The sequence below is a fragment of the Prunus persica genome, chromosome G2 (assembly GCF_000346465.2).
Source record: "Prunus persica cultivar Lovell chromosome G2, Prunus_persica_NCBIv2, whole genome shotgun sequence".
Taxonomy (NCBI): Eukaryota; Viridiplantae; Streptophyta; class Magnoliopsida; order Rosales; family Rosaceae; genus Prunus; species Prunus persica.
In genome coordinates this window covers 1,395,896-1,419,185 of record NC_034010.1, presented here as the reverse complement: position 1 = coordinate 1,419,185, position 23,290 = coordinate 1,395,896, and the positions used below count along the sequence as shown (strand labels likewise).

Here is a 23,290-nt window from a genome sequence, read left to right as displayed (position 1 = left end):
TTCCTCAACATAAAGAGTGTTTAATTTCCCATTTGCACTTGCAAGCATCAATGATTAATTTTCAAGGGGCCTTAAAATTATTTCTAAAATAAATTAGTCAAACACAACTCTCTCATGGTGATGGAGGTGCCACTCTCATTCTTTCCCAACACCCTTGTGTCGATAGCAACCGATAAATAATGTTTTATTTTATTTTATTTTGAAACTAATTTAAGTTGGGTTATAGGGAGGTGGTGGCTGGCTAGGGACTGTTGGTTGGGGCTGGGGTTGGGAGGAGAAGGGGTCATAGATGTTTTATTTTATTTTGAAACCAAATTTTTTTTAACATTTATATTTATTTTTTAAATAATTTTTAGATTGAACTGCCCCTCAAAAAATAACCTTCAGTTAAAAAAATTTGACAGAAATGGAAAATTATCCTTGAATTGCTTCAAATTAAAATCACATGTACAAAAATGACTAAATTGAAACCACAGACCTTAGCAATAAAAGTGATAAACCACATTGACCAAAAATGACGTTTTGCCTTAAAATAAAACTCCTCTGGTTTCTCTCCCTTTATCCACTTGCACAAAAGCACACCAGAAGACCTCACCATCTTCCATATTTTGATACCCAAACCACCAGCCTCCAAGGCCAAATAATTCGATCCTGAAGAATCGCAAAGGGGACCATAGAAACAGCCCTGAGTTCTTCAGTTGGAACAAAACTGGCAAAAGGGGGGCCCATACTCCACAAGAGATACTAAACAAAGGGGCCTTTTAGGAACCATAAATGTGGAAACTATTCCAGAAGAAAAATAAAGCTATCGAAACCATCTTACAACAATGCAATGTTGTCAACGGGATTTCAAAATTTGGAAAAACAAAAAGAAGGAAAGAACAGCTAGCTGAAGTTACTTTCTTCCTTTTCCTGGAAACCATTTCCATGCCTTTTGCAGAAACTGCTTGGGTCCTGACATCTTAGTCTTAGGAGGTGACCCGTTGCGTGGGTAAAAGTAAACTTCAGGTGATCCTTCACCGCTTGATATCGATTGTATCTTACAGCTGTCCTCAATATCAGGCCAGTTACGCTGATCATCAGACTCCATAGACATCTATTTAAACAGAAAACAATTATATAAAAAATAAAAAACGATGGCCATGTTATGTTAAGACCAAGGAACTAAAACCACACAACCACAAATAGTGTCCGAGCAAGCTTTTCCATGGATATAAATAAAATAAAATAAAACATTTACTTCTGAAACAGCTTCTGGTGACTGGCAAAGTTATTAGTTAGCAGCCTCTACTTTGGCAAAGTTAAAGAGTGCAAAGAGGGGCAATTAAACTAAATTTGGACAAAATATATAAACACTAGGCATCAGGCTCATTATAAATAAACGTATATTAATCAAACTTAGTTTAATATGAGATTACCTTAAACCATTTTCATCTCTTATCAGTGCAAGTGTTAGGTAAGGGTTCGACACCTTCAAAAGATAGCTTTGTAACATCTTAACATAAAACAGAATTAGAAATACCTACTGATAGCCTCACGACTACTTTGAATCTACTCCCCACTTCATGCAAGAATCACAACCTAAAAGTGTACCACAATCTCTCTCATCTATATCTAGTATGGACAGAAACTAATTAATTAGCAAATATAATGCTTCTTTAAACATAATGCAATGCACACTATTAGCATAAGCTATTCAAGTAATATAAGAGGGCTGAGAGCCAATTACACTTGAACACCCACTTTAGAAGAGCATTGTACGACAAACATAGCAGAGGGAAACATGCTTAGATCAGTCCCTCCAATCAGACTCAACCAAGGATTGAAATATCGGCCGATACACCGATATATCGGCCGATACACCGATATATCTGCCAATATATCGGTATTTTCAACTGTCGACACCAATATTGGGGGGTAAGGCCATATCTTCCCCTGTATCGACGATATATCCCCGATATTTCTAGATACCCATAACAGAACCCAAAAAAAATTTAGAAGTTTTGAAGACAATTGAAGCAAATTGAAACCCAAAAATAGCTAATCCTTGTCCAGAACCCTATAATTTATTAATATGAAGAATCTATGCACAATCCACTGCCCACATACCTCCAATCCATCTGAAGAGGACATGGCAATCAGTTTTGGATCTATGAGCATATGAACTAGACCTAGTACTAACTCAAGTGAATCTTATGATGGCTATGGTTATGTCATGTCTGATTATAGTGGAACTAGTTATGGAGCTCAAGATGATAAAAAAGATTATGGACCTACTAGTTGGTTAATCCTAACTATCCCATATATGGGAGGACAATAGGGAGCTCAAGAGAGACCTATGTGCACCATGTTCAAACGTGGCTTACAAACTGCTTGGGTTACATGATTTGGTATGACTATTGTATGAATCTAGATGGTTGTTCCTCATTGTTTGAACCTCATAGGAGCTCTTCATTTTTGTAGATGGACACTTATCTAAATTGTAATCCAATGTTTAAACAAACTATGGATTTATGCATGGTTTATTCATTCTAATTAACATGCAGGGCAGAAGTGTAAAGCTGATGTCCAATCGCTGTAACATTACAAATGATTCAAAACAATGAACAGAAAAATTGACAGATAAAGCAATAGTACCGAAGTTGGAATGAAGACAATTGAGTTCTAGGGCAAAGAGTCCAAGAGAAACTCGATAATCTGATTTTCTGGAATAAACTGATAAACAAAACTTCATGTAAAGCCTCTTCAAACAGTATTTATACTTGGGATACACTAGTCCTAGAATCCTAGCCCTTGATTTACTTAAATGGCTATCCCTCAAAATACTTAAAACTCACATGAATACTTTAAAAGAATAGAAGCAAAGCAATATTGTACGGAAAAAACATAGCACATAAGAAATTAAACAAAACAAACATAAGATAAGAAAACAATTAAAATACTAACTAGCTACGACCCAAGCCAAGCTGGATAGCAAGCCTGCTTAGTCTTGGAAAATCCTTGTAGATGCTCTTGCATCACAGTTCATTTGTTTTAGAATTACTGTATCTTTTTAGTTTTTATAAGTATCTGTTACTGTTTAATGTGTCTTTGCATTTATGCGTCTTTCACACCTAACTGATGCAGGAGCATCTACAAAGCTCTCTAAGATTACTTAGGCCTGTGACTCAATTGGGCTAGGTTCTATTTACTTTAAATTATTAATTACTTTACTTGTTTTCCCATTCTTACCAGGATTTGGTTTAATTTCCTGTTTAGGTTTTTAATTTCCTATGTCAATTAGGTTTTATATATTCTAGTATAATAGGCTATTAAGGGACTCTTGTATTTAGTTTTTGTTGAGGAATATAATTTCAGACATTAGTCTATAGAGTTTCTATTGGGATTTTTCCCTAGAACTCAATTATCTTCGTACCAACTTCGATTCTACTGCTTTATCCTTCTATTCTCTGTATTATGGGTATGTTTGGGTCGCTGGACAGCAGCTTATAGCTGCTGCCCTCCATCAAATTGGCATCAGAGCCAGGTTAATCCTTGTTTCACACCATGGTCGGACGTGCTCGAGGTTATGGACGAGGGAACCAAGCCCAACAAATAGAGATGGCTGAGGTGTGGTGTATGATGGAAGAGTTGTCGAGAGTGGTGCAAGCCCTCCAACAACAGGAATGCACGGATGCCTATATGGAGATTCCGGAATGCAACCGCAAACCCTTAGACATACGTGGTCGTAAGGATGACTTTGAAGAAAAGGTAAAACCCTTTTACGAAGCTGGAAACCATGATGATGGTGATAGAGGCGGATTGGAAGGAGCGGTTCGCTCTAATTCTTCTGTTAGTTCCCTAGAAGACGATTGTGAAATTTGTTTTGGGGTGGAGAAATTTTTTGTTAAAGTATTTAGTGAGAGTAAAGAGAGTATCATCTGAAAATTTGTTGAAGCAAGGGGCTCTTGAAGGCATCTTTGAAGATGATAAAGAAACACTAAAATTTTTAGACCAAGTGGATGGTTTAGAAACTGATAATTCTGAGTATGTTGATTTTCTTGGGGTTGATGCTTTTAATTTGCAGATTGCCAAGAGCTTCATTGATCTAGTCAATCTACTATCTTTTGGATTAAAGGTTTTTTGGGCTGCAAGATTGTTTACTAAAGATAACTGGAATTGGTCCAAAAAGATCAAATATTCTAAGTATCTATTTCTTTGGAGTGGGAAGGTTCAATTTCAAGGCCAAAGTTCTATAGACACTTTGTGCAAGTGGAAATTGTGCTTGGACAGTTTTCAGCAAAAGGTTGGAATTCGAGGACGAATTCTTCCCAATCCGGTGGAATTGATGCAAGAAAATAAACATAAGTATTCAAGAGTGGTTCGATATTCAAAATATCTCTTTGTTTGGAAAGGAAGAATTCAGTTTCAAGCTTCTCATGGAGTATATCCAAAATAGCTCTGTGTGGAAAGGACGAACTCAGTTTCAAGTTTCTCATGGAGTCTTAGTTGATAACAGCTTAGACTCGAGGACGAGTCTCTTCCAACCTGGGGAGTTTGATGCAGGAGCATCAACAAAGCTCTCTAAGATTACTTAGGCCTGTGACTCAATTGGGCAAGGGTTCTATTTACTTTAAATTATTAGTTACTTTACTTGTTTTCCTATTCTTACTAGGATTTGGTTTAATTTCCTATGTCAATTAGGTTTTCTATATTCTAGTATAAATAGGCTATTAAGGGACTCTTGTATTTAGTTTTTGTTGATGAATATAATTTCAGACATTAGTCTATAGAGTTTCTATTGGGATTTTGCCCTAGAACTCAATTATCTTCGTTCCAACTTCGATTCTACTGCTAATCCTTCTATTCTCTGTATTTTTGGTATGTTTGGGTCGCTGGACAGCAGCTTATAGCCTCTGCCCTGCATCACTAACTAATCTTTTAATTTTTTCATTGAAAGTTAATTTTGAAGCCCATACATGAGGCAAATCTTGCAAAGAGATAATATCCTCTTATCATAGAAAAAGCTGATAGATACAAAGATAGTTAGCATATAAAAAGTATGGCTGGATTATTTGCTCTACCTCAGCTACTATGTAACCTCGTTCTAACTCCATCTGCAAGCTGAACTACAACTAAATAATAACCAGCCCCCCTAGGGGCACACTCCTATGTGTACCAAGAAACTTTTTTCTACGGAGTACAAAAAGATCTATAAAAAAACTGTAATTGCATAAAGAAGAAAAGTAAAATTACGTTTAAAAAATAAAATACAAAACTCATCTACCAGGATGACCAAAATCCGAGTGAAGCTTTGCCAAAAAAAATTAATAATAATCCAAGTTAAGTGAAGAAAAAAACCAAACCTCTGTATTGTTGCCGACGATGTTGTTCTGCTGATTCCCCATGGATTCTTCAGATCTCTAACCCCACACCAAACACACACACAAAAAGTACAAAGCATCTAATTATAAACCAAATAAATACTGGAATATACAAAACGGGTAACTACATCTTGCAAATTAAACTGTGAGTTAATTTTCATTGTGGAACATGGCAGGAACTTTGAGCACTAAAACTTGGTCTCGGTTAACAAAGAAAGCAAAAGAAACAATTTGGTTTAAGAAAACTGTAAGTTTGTTCCCAATGGTAGGTTTACTTGCAGTTAATGGGATAAGGCTTGCGCACACACAAGCCACAATGAGGAATTTTTTTATAGTGGTGGGCTATTATTTCTTATATGCAAAGATCTAAGTAAAATTACAATCATTCTTTCTCAAAGACGACAGCTAGAAGTGCTATCAATGAGGTGTGGCTGACTGGATTTTGTTTTGAAGGCTGCTTGAATATGATAGGCTAATTTTTGCTTGGGTGGACTGGGCTAATTTCCGTGAAATGGGGTCTAATGCCTAAAAATTAGTACTACACATATATTATATATATATATACGTATATTATACATATATACATATATTATACATATGTATACATGTATAAAATATATGTACGTGTATATGTGCACATTATAGTATATGTGTATGTAAGTATAATATAATATAATATATATGGGTACATAATAATCACAATAATAATAATATATGTTATTATTACTATAATATAATATATACATCTTAAACATTGGCGAGCATGGGACTAGTTAATCCTCGCTTTCCACATGGGTTTAGTAGTCCCCTCCTAAGGAGGTGTTTTTGGTGGGCCCGATATTAGCAATCCCATCTAAGACTAGGATTAGATGAAACAAACATGGGACTAAATTTAGTCCAAGCCAAGCCTGTGTAACAAACAGCCCCATATGGGGCTAAATCTAATAATAGGGAATTTTTGGGTTTAAGAATAAATTCCAATGACAGTCCAAGAATCAGTAAATAAATAAAACAAATAAACGTAAAGAAGTAAAAAACTTGAACAGTTAATGTCAAATGCTATTACGAGACTATTTATTTGTCTCAAAATGACTCATTGTCTTGAGTCTTCTAGTACTCCTCTAATGTTGAGCAAGTGTTTTAGGACATCAATGAGTCATTCAGAGTTATATTTGAAACCTACAAATAAGGTTATTTCTTGCATAGCATACCAGAGAGGTAATATCAACTTTTCATTGTCAAGTTGATAGAAGCAACAATGAAACTTAATATCCACCGTATGGCAAGACTTTTGGTTCTACCTTACCAATGTAACCTCATCAAACTCTTGCTTCCAGCTGAACAACAACTTAATAAATAACTAGCCACTTGGCACACGCCAGCTGAACTACAACTTAACTAATAACTAACCCCTTGGCACCCGCTCCAGGGAGTACCAAGGAGTTTTTCCACTCTATGAAAAAGACCAGAAAATAACAAAACTTTAATTCAACAAAGAACGGAAAATAACATATATTAGCCAAAAGGCATCACAATATATTATCCAAAAAAGTACTTAAAAAGTTAACACTCACACTACATATCCTATTCTCATTTGGAATGTAATTTCCACACATACTACATATGAATGTAAATACTACAGCTAATAAACAAGAAGAACAGTAAAATTAGGTTTAGAAAAGTATTCTCCTCTAGCAGGATGACCAATAATCCGACTTAAAGGAAGGGAAGAAAAAAGGAAACCTCTGTATCATCAGTGAAGTTGTCGTGCTGTTGATTCTCCACCAAGGCTTCTTTGGATCTCTAACCCAACACCAAAAACCAAAAAAATAATAATAATAAGTAAAATATCATCTAATTAAACAAATATATAAATGGGTAGCTCCATTATGTAATAAACTAAACTGTGAGATCATTTGCATTGTGGAAGATGATTTTGAACACCAAGACTTTAACAAAGAAACCAAGCCAAATAAGCAAAAGAAACAATTGTGTTACAGACAACTGTATGCTTTTTCCGACTTGCAGTTTTTATTACAGTTAATGGGATAAGGTTTTACATGTTTTTCTTAGAAAAATTTCTTAGATGTTTTATTTCACTATTTCATTATTTCACACAAACATAGACTAATTTTTAATTTGGTGCACCTCATGTATATGGACCTTTTCAATTCAGTGGAAATTATGCTCTTAATTTTTCTATCAGCTGGCTATTTTCTCAAACTCCATATGCCTTGCCCTGTTCCAATCCACGTATGAAATGGTGTCAACATAAATGGTATCAACTACATATAACCTAGCAATAGGCAATGCGCAGAGCAATGGAGAGCCCTTTAGATGCATACCCATGCATCATGCAAATATAAGCAGCCTCCTTTACATTTGCTATCATATATGTCAAGCTCAATATGTGATGCAATACAAAAAGAGTGTTTCAGCAAGATATCTTTTGCACATCGAGGCTATGGAGATGTACCAGATGGTGGGCATGGAGGAAGAGAGATGGAGAGTTTTGGGTAGTACATGCAGGTAAATAATAATAAATTCAGGTACAAGTATTATTAAAAGATAATAATAAATCTGTTGAGATCAAATCTCAACCACTAATAGTGCATCAATGTATATATCATGGCACCATAAATTTTACACAAGTTTCAACACACGTTTTCAACCATTAGAGTAGGCTACAATGAGATTAAACAAACTAATTCTTTCAATAACAATTAAAGCATATTTTTCGGTAATAAATGCTACAGCCTTCTAGAATATTCATTCTCTCTCCTATCTTTTCTTTTTTTTCCATTTTTCTGTGGCATCTTCTCAGTCTTTCTCAGCTCATTTTAGCCATGGATCCATCATCTCAAATCAAGCTCGCCCAAGTGCTTTAGAAATACTTGGTACATATCCATTTGTTCACAACTCAAAATTGACTGGAATAGCCCCGTTACCAATAAAACATGAACTATCCCAGGACAACCAAAATCAAAGCATAAAACAAAGCCTCTTTGACAGTTTTCTTTGAGTTTTGGGTTATCTACTATAGACGTCCCTAAACTTGGCCCCCAGTTGCAATTGGGTCCGTGAACTTTTTTTTTAAGAAAATTACATCCGTTAACTAGATAAATAGTTCCAATTGGGTCCTACCGTCTAACTCTGTCAATTTATCTGTCAAAGTGAGCGGGTAAAAGCGTCCTTTCGGGTTTTTCATCCATATTGACCCCAACTCCACCTTCATCCATCATCAACCCTAACAACCCTACCTCCATCTTCACAAGTTTACAATACAAATCCATATCAAACAATTTGTGATTGGTAGAAACCACATAGGATTTACTTGGCTCTATTTACAGTTTGTAAAATTGAAAAGAAAAACTGAAAAAATAAATTCAGCTGCATGCACCAAACGGGTCTTTGAATTTATACTCTTTTTGTGTGTTTGGATAAGTTTGCAATAATGGGTTGTTGAATTTATGTTGCCCTTTTTGTGTTCACTGCCAGTTTTCTTGGTTTTGTTTTTAGATATTATAACTGGTTTATCTCTTTCAGTGTCTCTGTCTCTTTTGTTTTGTTTTGTTGGTTCTGTTTGTAAAAATGGATTCTTGTAACGTTCGCTGGAGTTCTTACTTCACTCCACTTCCACTGTGTCATTGAATTGAAAGAGAAAGCTTGATTATTGTTTTTTAGTGATAATGTAAAGGTGGAGGTATACCTGAATGGACTCTCTACACAGGATTGGGGATAACTGTTTGTGTTTGTTCAGTCTCTCCCTCTCTCCTGCAATCCATTCCCCCTCCTCCTTAGCCCACCCCCTCAAAACCCAGATCCCAACCCAACCTGAAACCCACCCCCCATCTCCCAACCCGCAGAACCCAGAACCCACCGAGCTCCAGCTTCACCGCCGAGCTCACGATGGCCAGCTCCGTTGTGATTCTATTTCTCCGATTTTGCTCTAATTCTTTTTAGACGTTCATGTCTCGAAAGCTTTTGAAAAATTCTTCTTTTGTTTGTTGTTTGATGAACTGATGAATTTGTGAACTGTGTTTTGTTGGTGTTTGTGATTAGATCAGGATTTTCGTATGGGTTTTACGTGTTCAAACAATGAGGAACAACCATCTAGAATCATACAATAGTCATACCAAGTCATGTAACCCGAGCAGTTTGTAAGCCATGTTTGAACATGGTGCACATAGGTCTCTCTTGAGCTCCCTACTGTCCTCCCATATATGGGATAGTTAGGATTAACCCAACTAGTAGGTCCATAATCTGTTTCATCATCTTGAGCTCCATAACTAGTTCCACTATAATCAGACATGACAGAACCATAGCCATCATAAGATTCATTTGAGTTAGTACTAGGTCTAGTTCCTATGCTCATAGATCTAAAACTGATCGCCATGTCCGCTTCAGATGGATTGGAGGTATGTGGGCAGTGGACTGTGCATAGATTCTTCATATTAATAAATTATAGGGTTTTGGGCAAAGATTAGCTATCTTTGGGTTTCAATTTGCTTCAATTGCTTTCAAAACTTCTGAATTTTTTTTGGGTTCTGTTATGGGTATCGGCAAATATCGGGGATATCGGCAAAATATCGGGAATATCGCACTTATCTGGGATATATCGTGAATACAGGGGAAGATATGTCCTTACCTCCCCAGTATCGGTGTCGACAGATATATCAGCTGATATTTCAATCCTTGAACAAAAGCAGGAAACTAATAGAAAAAAACTGATCCAAAGTCTCAATACAACCACAGAGATAGGACTGAACTATGTGATTTCTTCTTGCATCTCTTTCATCAGTAAACCCTAGAGAGTTTGACAATAACCATGAAGGTTTTTTACTGTGTACGAAAAAAATCAGAAAACAATATAATTGCAATTCAACGAAGAAATATTCCCAATATTATCCAAAAATATCACTAAAAACATTCCTAAAAAATTAATACACATGATGCGTATCTTATTCTCATTTGGAATTCACCTTACACACCTACGACATATGAACGTATATATTACACATAATAAAGAAGAAGAGAAGCAAAATTATGTTTTAGAAAAGGAAAAAAAAGAAAAAAAAATCTCGAGCAAGATGACATATTATCTAAGTTAAGGAAGAGAAAATAAATAAATAAAAAATCAAACCTCCGTATTATCAGTATCGTTGCCCACTGGCTGATTCACCATAGCTTCTTTGGATCTGTAACCAAACACCAAAAACCAAAAAATGGTGAACTTACTTCTGAAACAAATTAAAACATGATTTCATTTGCTTTGAGGAAGATGGCAATAAATTTGAAGCCGGAATACATAAGAAACAATTTGGTTGCAAAAGCCTGTAAATTTGTTCCCCAACCGTAGTTTTACTTGCAGTTAATGAGATAAGTCTTGCATGTGTGTGTGGGTGTATGTTTGAATACAATAAATTTTATTCCATAAAAATAAATAAACCATACAGAAAAGTGGAGAAGTAATCCACCAATAACAGAAAGAAACAAGAAAACTAATACAGAGATATACACCTATGTGAAAATCCCAATCCTAATCAAGATACTGCAGCCTTCCAATCAAGCATAATGGTAGAAATGTATATATTCCTAAAAATAGGAGAACAGAAACCCGGAGCTTTGCCCAGTACTTTGCCTTTTCCCACACCTCCTCCATCCGTTGATTTCTCTCCAACCAAATAGGCCAAAAGAATACCCAGCACCAGACATCCCCAAATTGATCTAGTCTTTCTACCACCTCTCAATATTTTAAACTACTCACTGAACAAAGAAAAACAGTCCTTTGGCGCCACCCAACAAAATTTAATATCATTAAATAAGAGACTCCACAGCTTCCAACTAAAAGTACAAGACAAGAAAACGTGGTCCACACTCTCCCCTGCCTTCTTGCATAAAACACAACTGTGTGGACATAAAGATGATCCCAGCCTGCATCTTTGAAGTAAATCACAGGTGTTAACCCTCCGTTGGTTGGTTGGAACCTTTGATTCCCAAATCAATTTGAAAGGAAGAAACGGAGGACTGCCTGGTAAGTGTCTCAGCCATTTGAAAAAGGATTTACAAGAAAATTTACCAAAAGACTCTAAGCGTCATCTTCTCGAATCCTCTCTATCTAGATATCATCTCACCTCTTCTAGCAGCCTCAGCAAGATTGTCATCTCCACCATCTCATTCTCTCAGATTTCTCCTAAAGCCAACATCCCAGCTATAAGAGAAAGAGAAGGTATTTGTGCAAACTGCAATGAATAATTCATGATATCTTGATAACCTGTGCAACCTCAGAAAAAAAAAAAAAAAATTTTAAAATTGCCGTATGAGTTGCCCCTAACCAGATATCCTCCTAGAATCTCACCTTATCCCCTCTTCCGACTATCAGCTTCTATCAATTCTTAAAAGCTTCGTAGCCTTGAGAAATGTCCTTCCACAGGTTCCTTCAACTACCTTTAACCTCTGAGTTAGAATCCAACCATTGCTTGCTAACCCATACTTGCCTTTTTTTATTACCTTATTCCATAACGTCTCCCTTAAAGCCATTTGGAAAGCAAAGCTTTATTTTTTACCGATAAGCTTGCCAAATCCCAACCCCCCATCTTCTGGGCATTACTAACCAGGTCCCAATTAGCCAAGGGGCTTTAAATAGGGTAAGACAAACTACCCAATACCGATTGAATTAACAACCCCCTTTTGACAAGAAGGCCCTCTTCCAGCTCTGCAACCGCCTTTCCACACTGGGTTCTAGAAACTAGTACACCTCAGTTTACACCCCATTGGCTCGCCTATTTTTAAAGGCCAAGGGCCTATTCCACATTTCCACAACTCTGCCAACCTCTTAACTCTCCTATTGTGTGTGTTACCCAATAACGAGCATTTTGACTGGTTGATCTTCAAACCAGAAACTGTACAAAAGAATTCCATCAAGAAAGTCTTGGGCCAAATCTAATGGAGCCTTTTGTCTTCTTTAGGCTTTTTTTTTTTTTTTTTTTTTTTGTTGTCCCTTAGACAATTAGAACGTAGTTTAGAAAATATGTAAAAAACTGGAAAGAGATGGGTAAAGAATTTCTTTAATCTACGAACCTTCAACACTCTGTACACAAGACATAACCACAAAGTCAAACAATCTGCCAGAAAAAAAAGATCTAAAATCTACAGATTTGCATGCCAGTTATCACACCAAGACCAATTTATATCACCTTCGAACAATTCCCACATCTCTAACAGATACATTAATACAAGATTTACAAATAAATAAAAATCCCTGACCTTTGATAAACCAAAACCAAACTCAAATACAACCCAGACAAACTAAAAATTCCTAGAAGATAAAATGAAAAGTAATCTACTCAAAATTAAATACAAAACAAAACAAAAATGCTTCCAGATAACAAGGAATTGCAGAAGCAAATGATTAAAGAAAAATCAAAGATGTTAGAAACCTATTAGCATTCAGCTGGGGATTATTTTGTAAATTTAGGAGGTTGGCTGATTTATTCAGAGGATCAGTTCTTAGTTTTTTACATCAGAACTTCTCTCTTTTGGTCTTGCAAGGCAAAGTGTCTATCAACTTATAGCAGAAATATCTTCAAATTTGAAGCCTTGAAGGAGTGGCACCAGGTGTTTTATGCTTGCAAGGCGAGGTGTAAGCCTATTAACACTCCACGCTATTCCAAAATTAACTAAATGCCCCCTTAAATTGTTGTTTACAAAATATGCACCTATAATGTATTTTGCTGCCTTTTTTACATAGTTTCAAGCACGATCCTTTCTGGTCATGGTTCATTACAAAGAAGCAATTCTAAGAAATGCTCCCAAATACTTCTCAGTGGAAAAAGCTTAATAGAATGAAATTGAAGACATAAGAATGCAACTGGGTTGTGGGTGTGCTGCTGATACCTGCTGGAAGCTGCCTAAGTCTAAAATTGGAAGCTCAGAACTACTAGCTTGTTCTACTTGAACTGCCGAAAACGTGAAGTCTTTCCTTAAAGTGCAGGGTTTATCAAGGAATTATGCGTATGGAGGCTGATAGGATTTTCCACTTCTTTTTAGAAGCCACAACGGAACTACAACTTAATGAATAAATAATCTGTGCACAAAACATAACCCCAATGTCCAAACTACATGAAAACAATAAGACTATAAATTGTACAGATTTGCATTCCAAGTTGCCATACTAAAAGACCAATTTATATCTCGAAAAATTTCCCTCTAATTATACAAAGAAACCTTTATTACAGGATTTAAAAAGAAACAAAAACAAATCATAGAGGCCCTGATTTTGATAAAACCAAACCAAGAAAAATCCTTTCTACTCTTGGTTGATTACAGCGGGACCCAAAAAATTCTTCCAAAATACTTACTACGCAGGGAAAATGAAAAACAAAAAAGCAACTGGGTTGTAAGTTTGGCGGTACCTGCGGGAAGCTGCCGGAATTGGAATTGGAAGCTTAGAACTGCACTTTGCGTGTGAGGGTTCACTGTGTTTTTTCTTTTCTTTATCCTTTCCGGGGTTTAAGGAGGAATTACCAAATAAAAGGACAGGAGGGGTGGGCACAGTTCGCCGGTTTTCACCTCAAATCAGAATCAAAATCGGTATTATTTAATTGGTTCAGTTTTAATAAAAGAAATTTATAAATCTAGCCGGTTCAATTAAATCGATTTCGGTCTAGTTTTTCTTTTTTATTAAATTTTGAACCGAATTATTATTATTATTATTTCAAATTATTTTTTTATACAAATTTCAATTAAAATTTTATTTTTTTGCTTAAAAATTAAAAAATGATTCAATTTCATACAAAGAGAAATATTTGGCCTAAAAAATAGAGATGTTTTAAAATTGGGCTCGAGAAATATTAGTTATGAGATTAAAAATGTAGCATTGAATTTAAATAATACACAACCAATCTGGTTTGGTAAGGTATGAATCGAAATAGTTTCAATTTCGTTTGGTGTCAGTTTGTTGACTTTTTAGTCAACCAATTTTTCAGTCCAACTTGATGTTTCGGTTTTTCAGTCCTAATGCCCACCCCTAACGGTGATGGTGGTATGGTGCCGATTGATGGGTTTAGGGTATGGTGCCCACCCTAATAAAAGAAATTTATAAATCTATAAAAATAAAAATAAAAATAAACCTGATTATTTTTTTTTTCAAATTTTTTTATATACAAATTTCAACTAAAATTTTATTTTTTTGCTTGAAAATTAACAAATGATTCCATTTCATACAAAGACAGATATTGGCCCTAGAAAAAAGAGATACTTTGAAGTTGGGCTTGAGAAATATTAATTATGTAGCTTTGAATTTAAATAATACACAACCAGTCTAGTTTGGTAAGGTGTGAAATCAAAACCATTTCAATTTGGTTCGGTGTTGGTTTGTTGACTTTTTAGTCAACCAATTTTTCGGTCCAACTCGATGTTTCGGTTTTCCAGTCCTGATGCCTACCCCTAATGGTGATGATGGTATGGTGCCGATTGATAGGTTTTGCAGCGCGTTTAAAAGCCATAGGCTACATTGTCGTTTGGTGTATGAAGATGTTTTTGGAAAAACAAAAAAGAAAGGAAAATAAACATTGTTTGTACCATATCTGTCCCGCCACTCATGTCGTGACATGTGAAAAGAGCACAACACTAAGGAAGACCCTATGACCCATACTGGCAAACCAAGTGGTATGGATCGGCAGGTACCTTCAGTACCCACGACCGATCCAGCTTCCAATGTAGTCCTTTGACCCTGCTGGCGAGGTCAGTCCTGCAAACGGCAGGTGCTTCCGACTCTATCCTTTGATTGGTCGTCCAAAACATACGTCTGGCACGCTTTACTTATTCTATGCCTTCGAAAGGGGATCTTGCAGGATAACCTTGAACCCCCTGCTTGGATACTTACTGGGACTCATGTCGACCTCAGAAGGCACTCCCATAAGTCCTACATCGAAACTAAGTACCAAGAGAATACCTAGCACTTTCTATAAATAAGGCCTCTTGCCCTAGACACATGGTAAGACTTTTGACTTGACTCTTGTGTTCTTGCATGGTCAATAGCTTGCTTTTAGAAACTAACTTTAGCATCGGAGGGTCTTCGGCTGGTACCACACCAGTGGATCTCATCTGTTGTTTCTCTCCTCTGCCCTAATCCAGCATTGCATCCCAAGGAAGGACGTGCTCGTACCGAAGGCCCAACAGGTCCTTAGACCGTCTACATCACCTGTAAGTTGACATTATCTCTATCAGTTTAGTTTTAGCACAAACAAACATAAAAGTGGATTTCTTCATCAAAAAATATAAATGGCTTTCTTCATTTAAAAAATAAAATAAAAAACTTAAGTGTCTTAAAATGCTAGGAATACCCATCTTGCCCATGTTTACTTATTATTAGAATCATTTCAGTAAACAAGCATGAAAAGTTCAAAAATATTTTAAAACATAAAATAAAATAAAAACACAACCATCAACGAGGTTTAGCATAGTGAAAAAAAGGTCTAGACTTGTAGACCATAGGTCTCAAGTTCGAACCCTCATGGCATCTTAGTTGTGTGTGTCCCTTTTAGTTTAGATTATCGCCTGTACTCAAAAAAAAAAAAAAAAAAAAAACCACAACCATGCCGCACCTTTATCGACGCCACTATTACTATCATGGACCCTTCGATAAACCCATTTTAGATGCTCCCACCATCTTCCCAACCTCCCCTTCATTTTAAAGCCAGTCCTGAGATTCTAAACACATGAGGGATCATCAAACTTCATGCATTTCAAATTCACATGAATGAATGTGGATATGATAAAAGATAATTTCATAGTAATCTCAATTACGTTAATTTTTTTAAGATAACTTATCCCACCAAGAAAGTGGGATACACTCCAACCCCTTGACATTAGACCCAAGGCCTGGGAGCCGCGACACAAACCTGGAACATTGCCAATGAAGGATACTTATCTTTTCTAAACCAATGTAATCTATGAAACCCAATCCTATTTCATAATCCAATCCTCTAATGCAATCCAATCCAATTTTACCTCATAATCCATCCAAGCCACATGTGTTCCCTTTTATTCATCACAAAAAAATTTCAAAAAGAGAGGAGCCAAAATACCCAAAAATAAATTCTAAGACAATAGAAGAATTATTCAACAAAACAAATTGCAATATGATAAGTTATGTTGGAGAAATTACAATTAAGAAAATAAAATAATTATTTAATCTTCTAAGAATCACGTAGACAATTAGGCTGAAGTGCGGATATCTTGTTCTTTTTAAGAAGATTTAAGCCTGATGCAATTTGGCAAAGCACACAAAAAGATTTAAGTCCATTGTGGTTTGGCAACGCCCATGAACCAGTACAACACTAATCTCTTGATTTGTCCTCTCCAGAATACAACATCTCAACTACATCCCAAGTGAAACATTTTCTTTTTTCGGGCCAGGCTGGGCCGAGCCAAGGTTTGATCGGCCTGAGCTCGCCAATATGGCCAAGCCTAAGTGGGCTTTCCGAGCAAGGCCATCCATTGCCCTTTTTTTGGGCCTTATATTGCCTTTACCTTATTTCCATTTTAAACATTTAAGTAAATGTCTTATCTTTTTACTTTAATTTATTTTTATATTACTCTGTTTTTACATAAGTTTACAATGCAAATAAGGAAGTAAGCCCCATTTGGATTCAATAAAAAATAAAAAAAAACTAGAAAATCAAATTCCCAACAAATCAAAATATGAACATCCAATTTTAGTATAAGATACAGTTTATACCAATATTGATACATCAATAAGTCAATGTATACTTTATACTAAAACCTCATAAAATCATGTTTGATTATTTAAGTTGTAAGGAATATAAATCGCCAAAAATATCATTGAAAGCATTAGTATTTAAAATTCTATTTTTCATACTTAGTCAAATTTTGAGAGAAAACGGTTTTTCAAGTATGATATGTAGTAATCTTCGGCAGTTGCTCCAGTTCGGACAGCTCCATATGTGCCTCATCGATGATGTTATTCATGAAAGGCACGACCCTCAATAGGCAGGCAATGTTCACCGGTTCGGCACCCTCTTCGGCTTCATCACCAGGAATAAGGATGACCACCTCTTCGTTCGGACCCCTCGGCCTTTTTGGCAACGGCATCACATCGAGAGCCCTCTCAATTTGTCGTTTGCCGATCACTTGGAAGTAGACCTCATGAACGACCTCCTTCTCCTGGGCCTTCTTCTACTAGCGACGTTGGCAACAGTTACTTCATCTGCCAAAGAGACCTCCCGCTAGCGCTGACTCTTCCCCTTCGGCCCAAACGTCAACTATCCATTTTTCTGTTGCGACTCCGACAGCCCACGGGACTCCATACATCTCCTAGTAGCCTCGGACATGACTCTTCCTCCCGCCAATGTCATAGAACACAAAGTCAGTACAGCCATGGCATAGAGCGAGATGTTGAACGGCACCCCAAGAAACATAGAGAAACCATAGAACGAAAGTGGTTGTCGAATGGCAAGCACAGAACTTACTCTCTTTCGGTCTTCTCGGCTTCAGTAATCAAGCTCGCCTTGAACAAATTCTCGAAGCTCAACAGAGTCCTGAAGTAACTATCTTTTTAGGCAATCTTCCTCCGCACTCTCTCAACTGCCTTCACATCCTTCTTCAATTTGCTCAGCCACTTCAAGGAGACTGGCATATAAAACAAACGCAAGTTAGAATATGCATACCATGTATAATGCATATACAACCGGTACACATGTGCTATTCCATGCAAACACAAAACAAAAACCCAGACAAACTGCCAAACGGCACATTCCTGCCTACCGATTGTTCAAAAAGTAGTAGGGAAGTGCCTCTCAACGGTCTCACCAGGTGCCGATTCCCAACACCTAGACACCAACATCCGACGTCGATGCTAGGTCTTCTGTGACCTCAGCACTCCGACTACGAAATGCCCTCGCTCCCCGGCGTGCAGACAGTTTGACTGCACCCAACCCCCATAGTCTGAGCTTTTCACCCTCGTCACACTGTACAGATGTGAGAACTACTCGTACCTCGGCTCTCCCTCTTCGACAACACCGAATGCATTTATGGTGCTGATGAGTGTGATCCAGAAACTTGGGTTGAACTGCTCAGAAGCATAGTCGACCTGCGGCAAGATCTTCTAAACCAATCGTTTCAACAGCAGCCAAAGGCCATGCTTGAAAACATCAGTAAAATAGACCACTTTACCATCGGGATTACTCAAGGACTCCAATGGCTCTAGGATTTGTATTACCACTTAATCCGAATTTGCATCACCAATGGCTCTAGGAAGTCAACAACAAACACTGGGCCCTTAGACTGTGCCATTGGCACCCGTTGGCTACCAGTAACAACTGTCAGCACTCATTCTGTCGATACTTCAGTTGCCACGGCATCACGACCAGACATTGATGCCCGATTCATGTCAACATCTGTGGCTAGACATGAAATGCCCACAGCTTCGGCAGGCGCATCCGCTTCTTCCAGCAGCTCCAGATTCGTGACCTCATAATTAGCACTCTCGGACTTTGGAGCAGAGCCTCTGGTAGATGACTCCCATCAAAGGCCCTTCGACAATTAGTATCCTTTAACTCACTCTCTAACATCTACAAACAGAAGCAAAAGGAAACTAAATGTCATGCTCAAATCAAACTACCAATCCTAATGCATCAACGCCAATGCTCTCATGCAAATCTCTCAAGTTCACACAAGTTCATTCATATTCATACAAGTTCATCCATGTTCATGCAAGACTTCAAACAAATTCAGAAGTTTGATCCAAAAAGAGAAAAGTTACAACGACATACCTTGTTTCACACGGCGGTTTTGGTCTTTCAAAATCGCCTCTACCCTAAACAAGTCACTGGAAATCGCTTATGTAGCTGCAAGAATCTAGCTAGAAATTGCCTCTCCAAAGCCTTGAATTTGCTGTCACACGCTAAGTGGCCATTCTACGCGACCCTCCCTCTTATTTATAAGACGAAGGTAGCATCGGAATACGAAATGACGTGATCTTTCGTTCTCCTTCACGACACATGTCACACGAGAGAGGGGATCCACTGTCCCTAATTTTCATGTCCCTTTGTGTCCTTTGTATAATTTGTTAACACGTGTCCACTCACTTAACCAAAATAATAACACTGTTAACTTTCAATAAATTAAAAATTAAAAGAAATTAAATCCCCACCCAAGTACCCCACCTCGACAGCCCCAAACCTCACTGGTTCCAGCCTCCTCACCTAAGCCACACGCAACCTCCATCCTCTTGCCCACTTCTCTTCCACTACCACCTCCTCCTCTTCTTCCCAATCCCCCCCTCAAATTTTGGGTTTCATAATTGGAAGGGTTTCAATTTTAATAGTCTTTCAATTGGGTTTTTGGGATTCATGCACCTAAAAATAAAGGCTTGAATTAGTGATATGATAATTTTATTGAATGAATTGAGGAGGTCAGGGAAGGGGAAGAAGGATAATTTCGGTTGCTGGGATTGTGTACGGGTATATGGTTTTGCTTCGTGATCTTTCAATTGGGTTTAAATATTTAATTGTATACTGGTTTTTCAATTGGGTTTCTGTGATTCATAAATTGGGTTTCTCAATTGAGAGTACTGGTATATGGTGATTTTGTGGTTGAGGGAAGAGGTCAGGGAAAGGGATGAAGGGGAAGGGGCATGAAGGTCACGACGGGTGGTTGCTGCTTCTATGGTGTTGGTTTTTTCTTTCTAAATTTTATTAAGTTAACGGTGTTAATTCAGGGTTAAGTGGGTGGACATGTGTCAAACAATTAGATAGGGGACATAAGGGTACATATAATTTGGGGACAGTAGATCCGCTGACAGGACCCGCCCCGGAATTTCCCGAAGACCGAGGCGGACCTCGTCTTGATCCCGACATCGTTCCGATGCCGGGCCCACCTACTAAATAATCGAGACTTTCTACCAAAATTTTGGCAGAGTCTCCCCTGCAATTTAAGCAATCCCAACAAAATTTATTCAACCTGCAACACACAGTAATACTAATCCCAACCAGCAGCATGCTTTCATACATACACAAAGTCATACTAGAGTGGCCTCCGGCCTCACAAGTAAAATCTACCATGGCAATACAGAGCATCTACTGAATTTAGATTACAAGAACAGTTGAGTAGAAGAATTTACACAGTTCCTAATTAGAAAGATGCACCGATTCCGCTTCGTACACCACTTGCACTTCCAAGAGCAACTACTGGCTGGGGGGCGCAAAACAGAAAACATGTGAGTGGACAAAAACTAGGTTTGCAGTTAAAAATAACATAGTAACCCCACCATGTAAAAATAATGCTCAAGTCATGCAGGTTCACAATTCAATAAGAAATTACTCAAAACATGCTTCAGTAAAACTCATCTAAAAACATCAGTTATCTCTTTCCAAAAAGAACCTCATTTTCTCAAACTCACCACTCCTGTCAACTATTAAACAAACTCCAATTCCTTTCACACTCAACTATACATATTCAATAAATATACATATAAATATATATATATATAAATAACTATAAATAGCTATACGATATACTCATCACACCACCTAGGTACCGGGGAAAACAATCCAACTGGGGGATCGTTTGACTAGTCCGCAGGATTTCCAGGTGCTATCCTGCGTCTAGGGATGAGCGGTCCAACCGGAGGACGAAACTCCAAAGCTCCCACACCGGAACATCCAACGCCATGTGTAGCTCTCAAACTATGTCCTACGCGCGCAGATTGGGTCATCACACACCAGAACATCCAACGCCATGGTGATGACCCTAAACTCTATACACAGTCTTTCCGTACGCCGGAACATCCAACGCCGCATACGGAAAGTGTCTCACCCGCCGGAACATCCAACGCCGCGAGTGAGACCAGTAACTGGGGAAGGTACTTACGTAGTGTAATCACACAACTTCTCTCTAATCACATTCTTCCATATCACCCTCCAACAACCCAGATATCTCATCTAAAAAGAATATATATCAAAAGATACTTCCCCACAACCCATATATATAAAATACACTCTCAAAACCCAAAATGCCAATCTCACAATATATTGCCAATTGCTATACAACCATCACACTTAACTCATGCATATAGTATATAAAATCCATGAGCCATTAAAACATTATGCAAAATCTTTCATTAATTAAAACCAGGCATATGATTAAAACAAAGTCCACTCACAAGTATTCCCTCGCTGCCTGACCACGTGAAGGTCCTGCTTGCTGCGTGCGTGCAGTCGAAATACCTATTTCGAGATACGAACCGTTAATTAATATAAAAACCACGTCTAAGCGGAAATTACAAATTACATGCTTAACTCCCCAAATTTCCCATACGTGCACGTTGAGGATGGTATCCTAAGATCCGATTACAGGTTTAGGGAGCGTTCACGGTGTTCACGGTTATCGCTAACCCGTAAACTTTGCATTTCTGAATCGGAACATCCGGGGCTCCGATTCAGAATTCGTAAAGTCCCATACGGTCCTAGGAATTCCTAGAACAACATATTTTAATTCAGGAAAGATCTAACGGTTGGAACTTATCGAACCCGGATAACGCACAATATGCGAAAATCCGTTCGATAGCCAAACGACATCCGAATCGAGATCCGCGAATTCCTATGCGCTCGTGACCACCTAAGGATCTCATCGGCTAATTTACATTCTCACCAGACTCGCCCACGCGCCTCCACACGCGCCGGCAGCGCGTGGATGTGCAGAGTAATTCCGGTGATGGAAAAAACTCCACACCCGAGCTCACCCTTCCTACCCTAGCTTCTACTCGAGGTCAAGATCACTTCATTCAACTACGAGAAGCTCCAATTCGGCCAGCAACTGGCCGGAATTTCATTTTGAAATTCGGCCCAAAACCTAGGTTTTCTAATCGATCTCTTAGGCAACGAATCGGTCCAAACCTATACACCCAACAGCTAGAACTCGAAAAATGGATGAGAACCCATACCTCAATCACCGGGTTTGGGCGGCGGAGGCGGCGGCGCGACGGCGGAACAGCTTCGGTTTAAAACCGTCGAGCTCGCGGCCGGAATCCGTGGTTTCCGACGGGGAAAACGGGCAGAGCTTGACCGGGGCGACGAGACGAGTCGAACGGGACCGATCTCGGGTCCTGCCGTGGCCGGAACTGAGCGAACCGAGGAGAGAGAGAGTGAACGTCGGGGAGAGAGAGAGACTGAGGAGAGAGAGAGTGTCGCGCGCGAAGAGAGAGAGAGAATTGAGAAAAAATCTGATTTTTACCAAACTTTTTTGAAATATTTACAAGTTTGCCACTGACACTATTTTGCCCGTAACTTTTTCGTTACAACCCCGATTCAAGCCTACCGCGTGTCTACGAATTCGTCTCAATACCATCTACCTAGAAATACCACTCGTGGTCCCAAAATCCTTCCGAAGAAGAAAGTGACTAATTTACCCCTATCCCAAGGGTAAATTCGTAATTTTATATAAATCGATTAAAATAAACATTTAAATTGGAGTCGGGGTGTTACATCCGCTCCCGTCACACGACAGCATTCAATCCCCCACTATGCATGCACGGAAGCCTAAGCGACAACCACTAGCCCTTGCGAATCAACACCATCTACATTCAGCTACTACAACCCACATACACATCGGCAGGCATACATGGCGTCCTCGCGTACCAAACAGCAGGCGTGCAAGGTCGAGTTTTCACTTACCCTCCTAAACCGTTTGTCTTCGCAGGTGAAAGGCAGGCGTGCAGGGTCAAGTTTTGACTCACCCTCCCAATTGTTCATCTTTACGTGCCAAACGGCATGTGAGCAAGGTTGAGTTTTCACTCACCCTCCCAAACCATTCGTCTTCACAAGTAGAATGACAAGAGTGCAGGGTCGAGTTTTCACTCACCTTTTCAACCATTCGTCTATATTGCTGAACTGCAGGCGTGTATG

General features: G+C 38.2%; 1 protein-coding gene across 1 annotated transcript; it reads right to left on the bottom strand.

Moving 5' to 3' along the window:
- LOC18786261 lies at positions 399–13,927 on the bottom strand. Its single transcript, XM_007218550.2, has 5 exons — positions 13,778–13,927; positions 10,507–10,561; positions 7,107–7,166; positions 5,346–5,402; positions 399–1,096 (listed from the first exon to the last, which is right to left on the bottom strand). Exons 2-5 carry the CDS (start codon positions 10,546–10,548, stop codon positions 896–898), a joined length of 360 nt encoding a protein of 119 aa, XP_007218612.1. The 5' UTR covers positions 10,549–10,561; positions 13,778–13,927; the 3' UTR covers positions 399–895.

Excerpts from the sequence above, each read along its gene's own strand:
- LOC18786261 (XM_007218550.2), bottom strand. The coding sequence starts at position 10,548 with ATGGTGAATCAGCCAGTGGGCAACGATACTGATAATACGGAG. Across the intron at positions 5,403-7,106 it reads ACTTCACTGATGATACAGAG|AGATCTGAAGAATCCATGGG; the intron begins GTTTCCTTTTTT and ends GTGTGGGGTTAG. Across the intron at positions 1,097-5,345 it reads TCGTCGGCAACAATACAGAG|ATGTCTATGGAGTCTGATGA; the intron begins GTTTGGTTTTTT and ends CTGTTTAAATAG.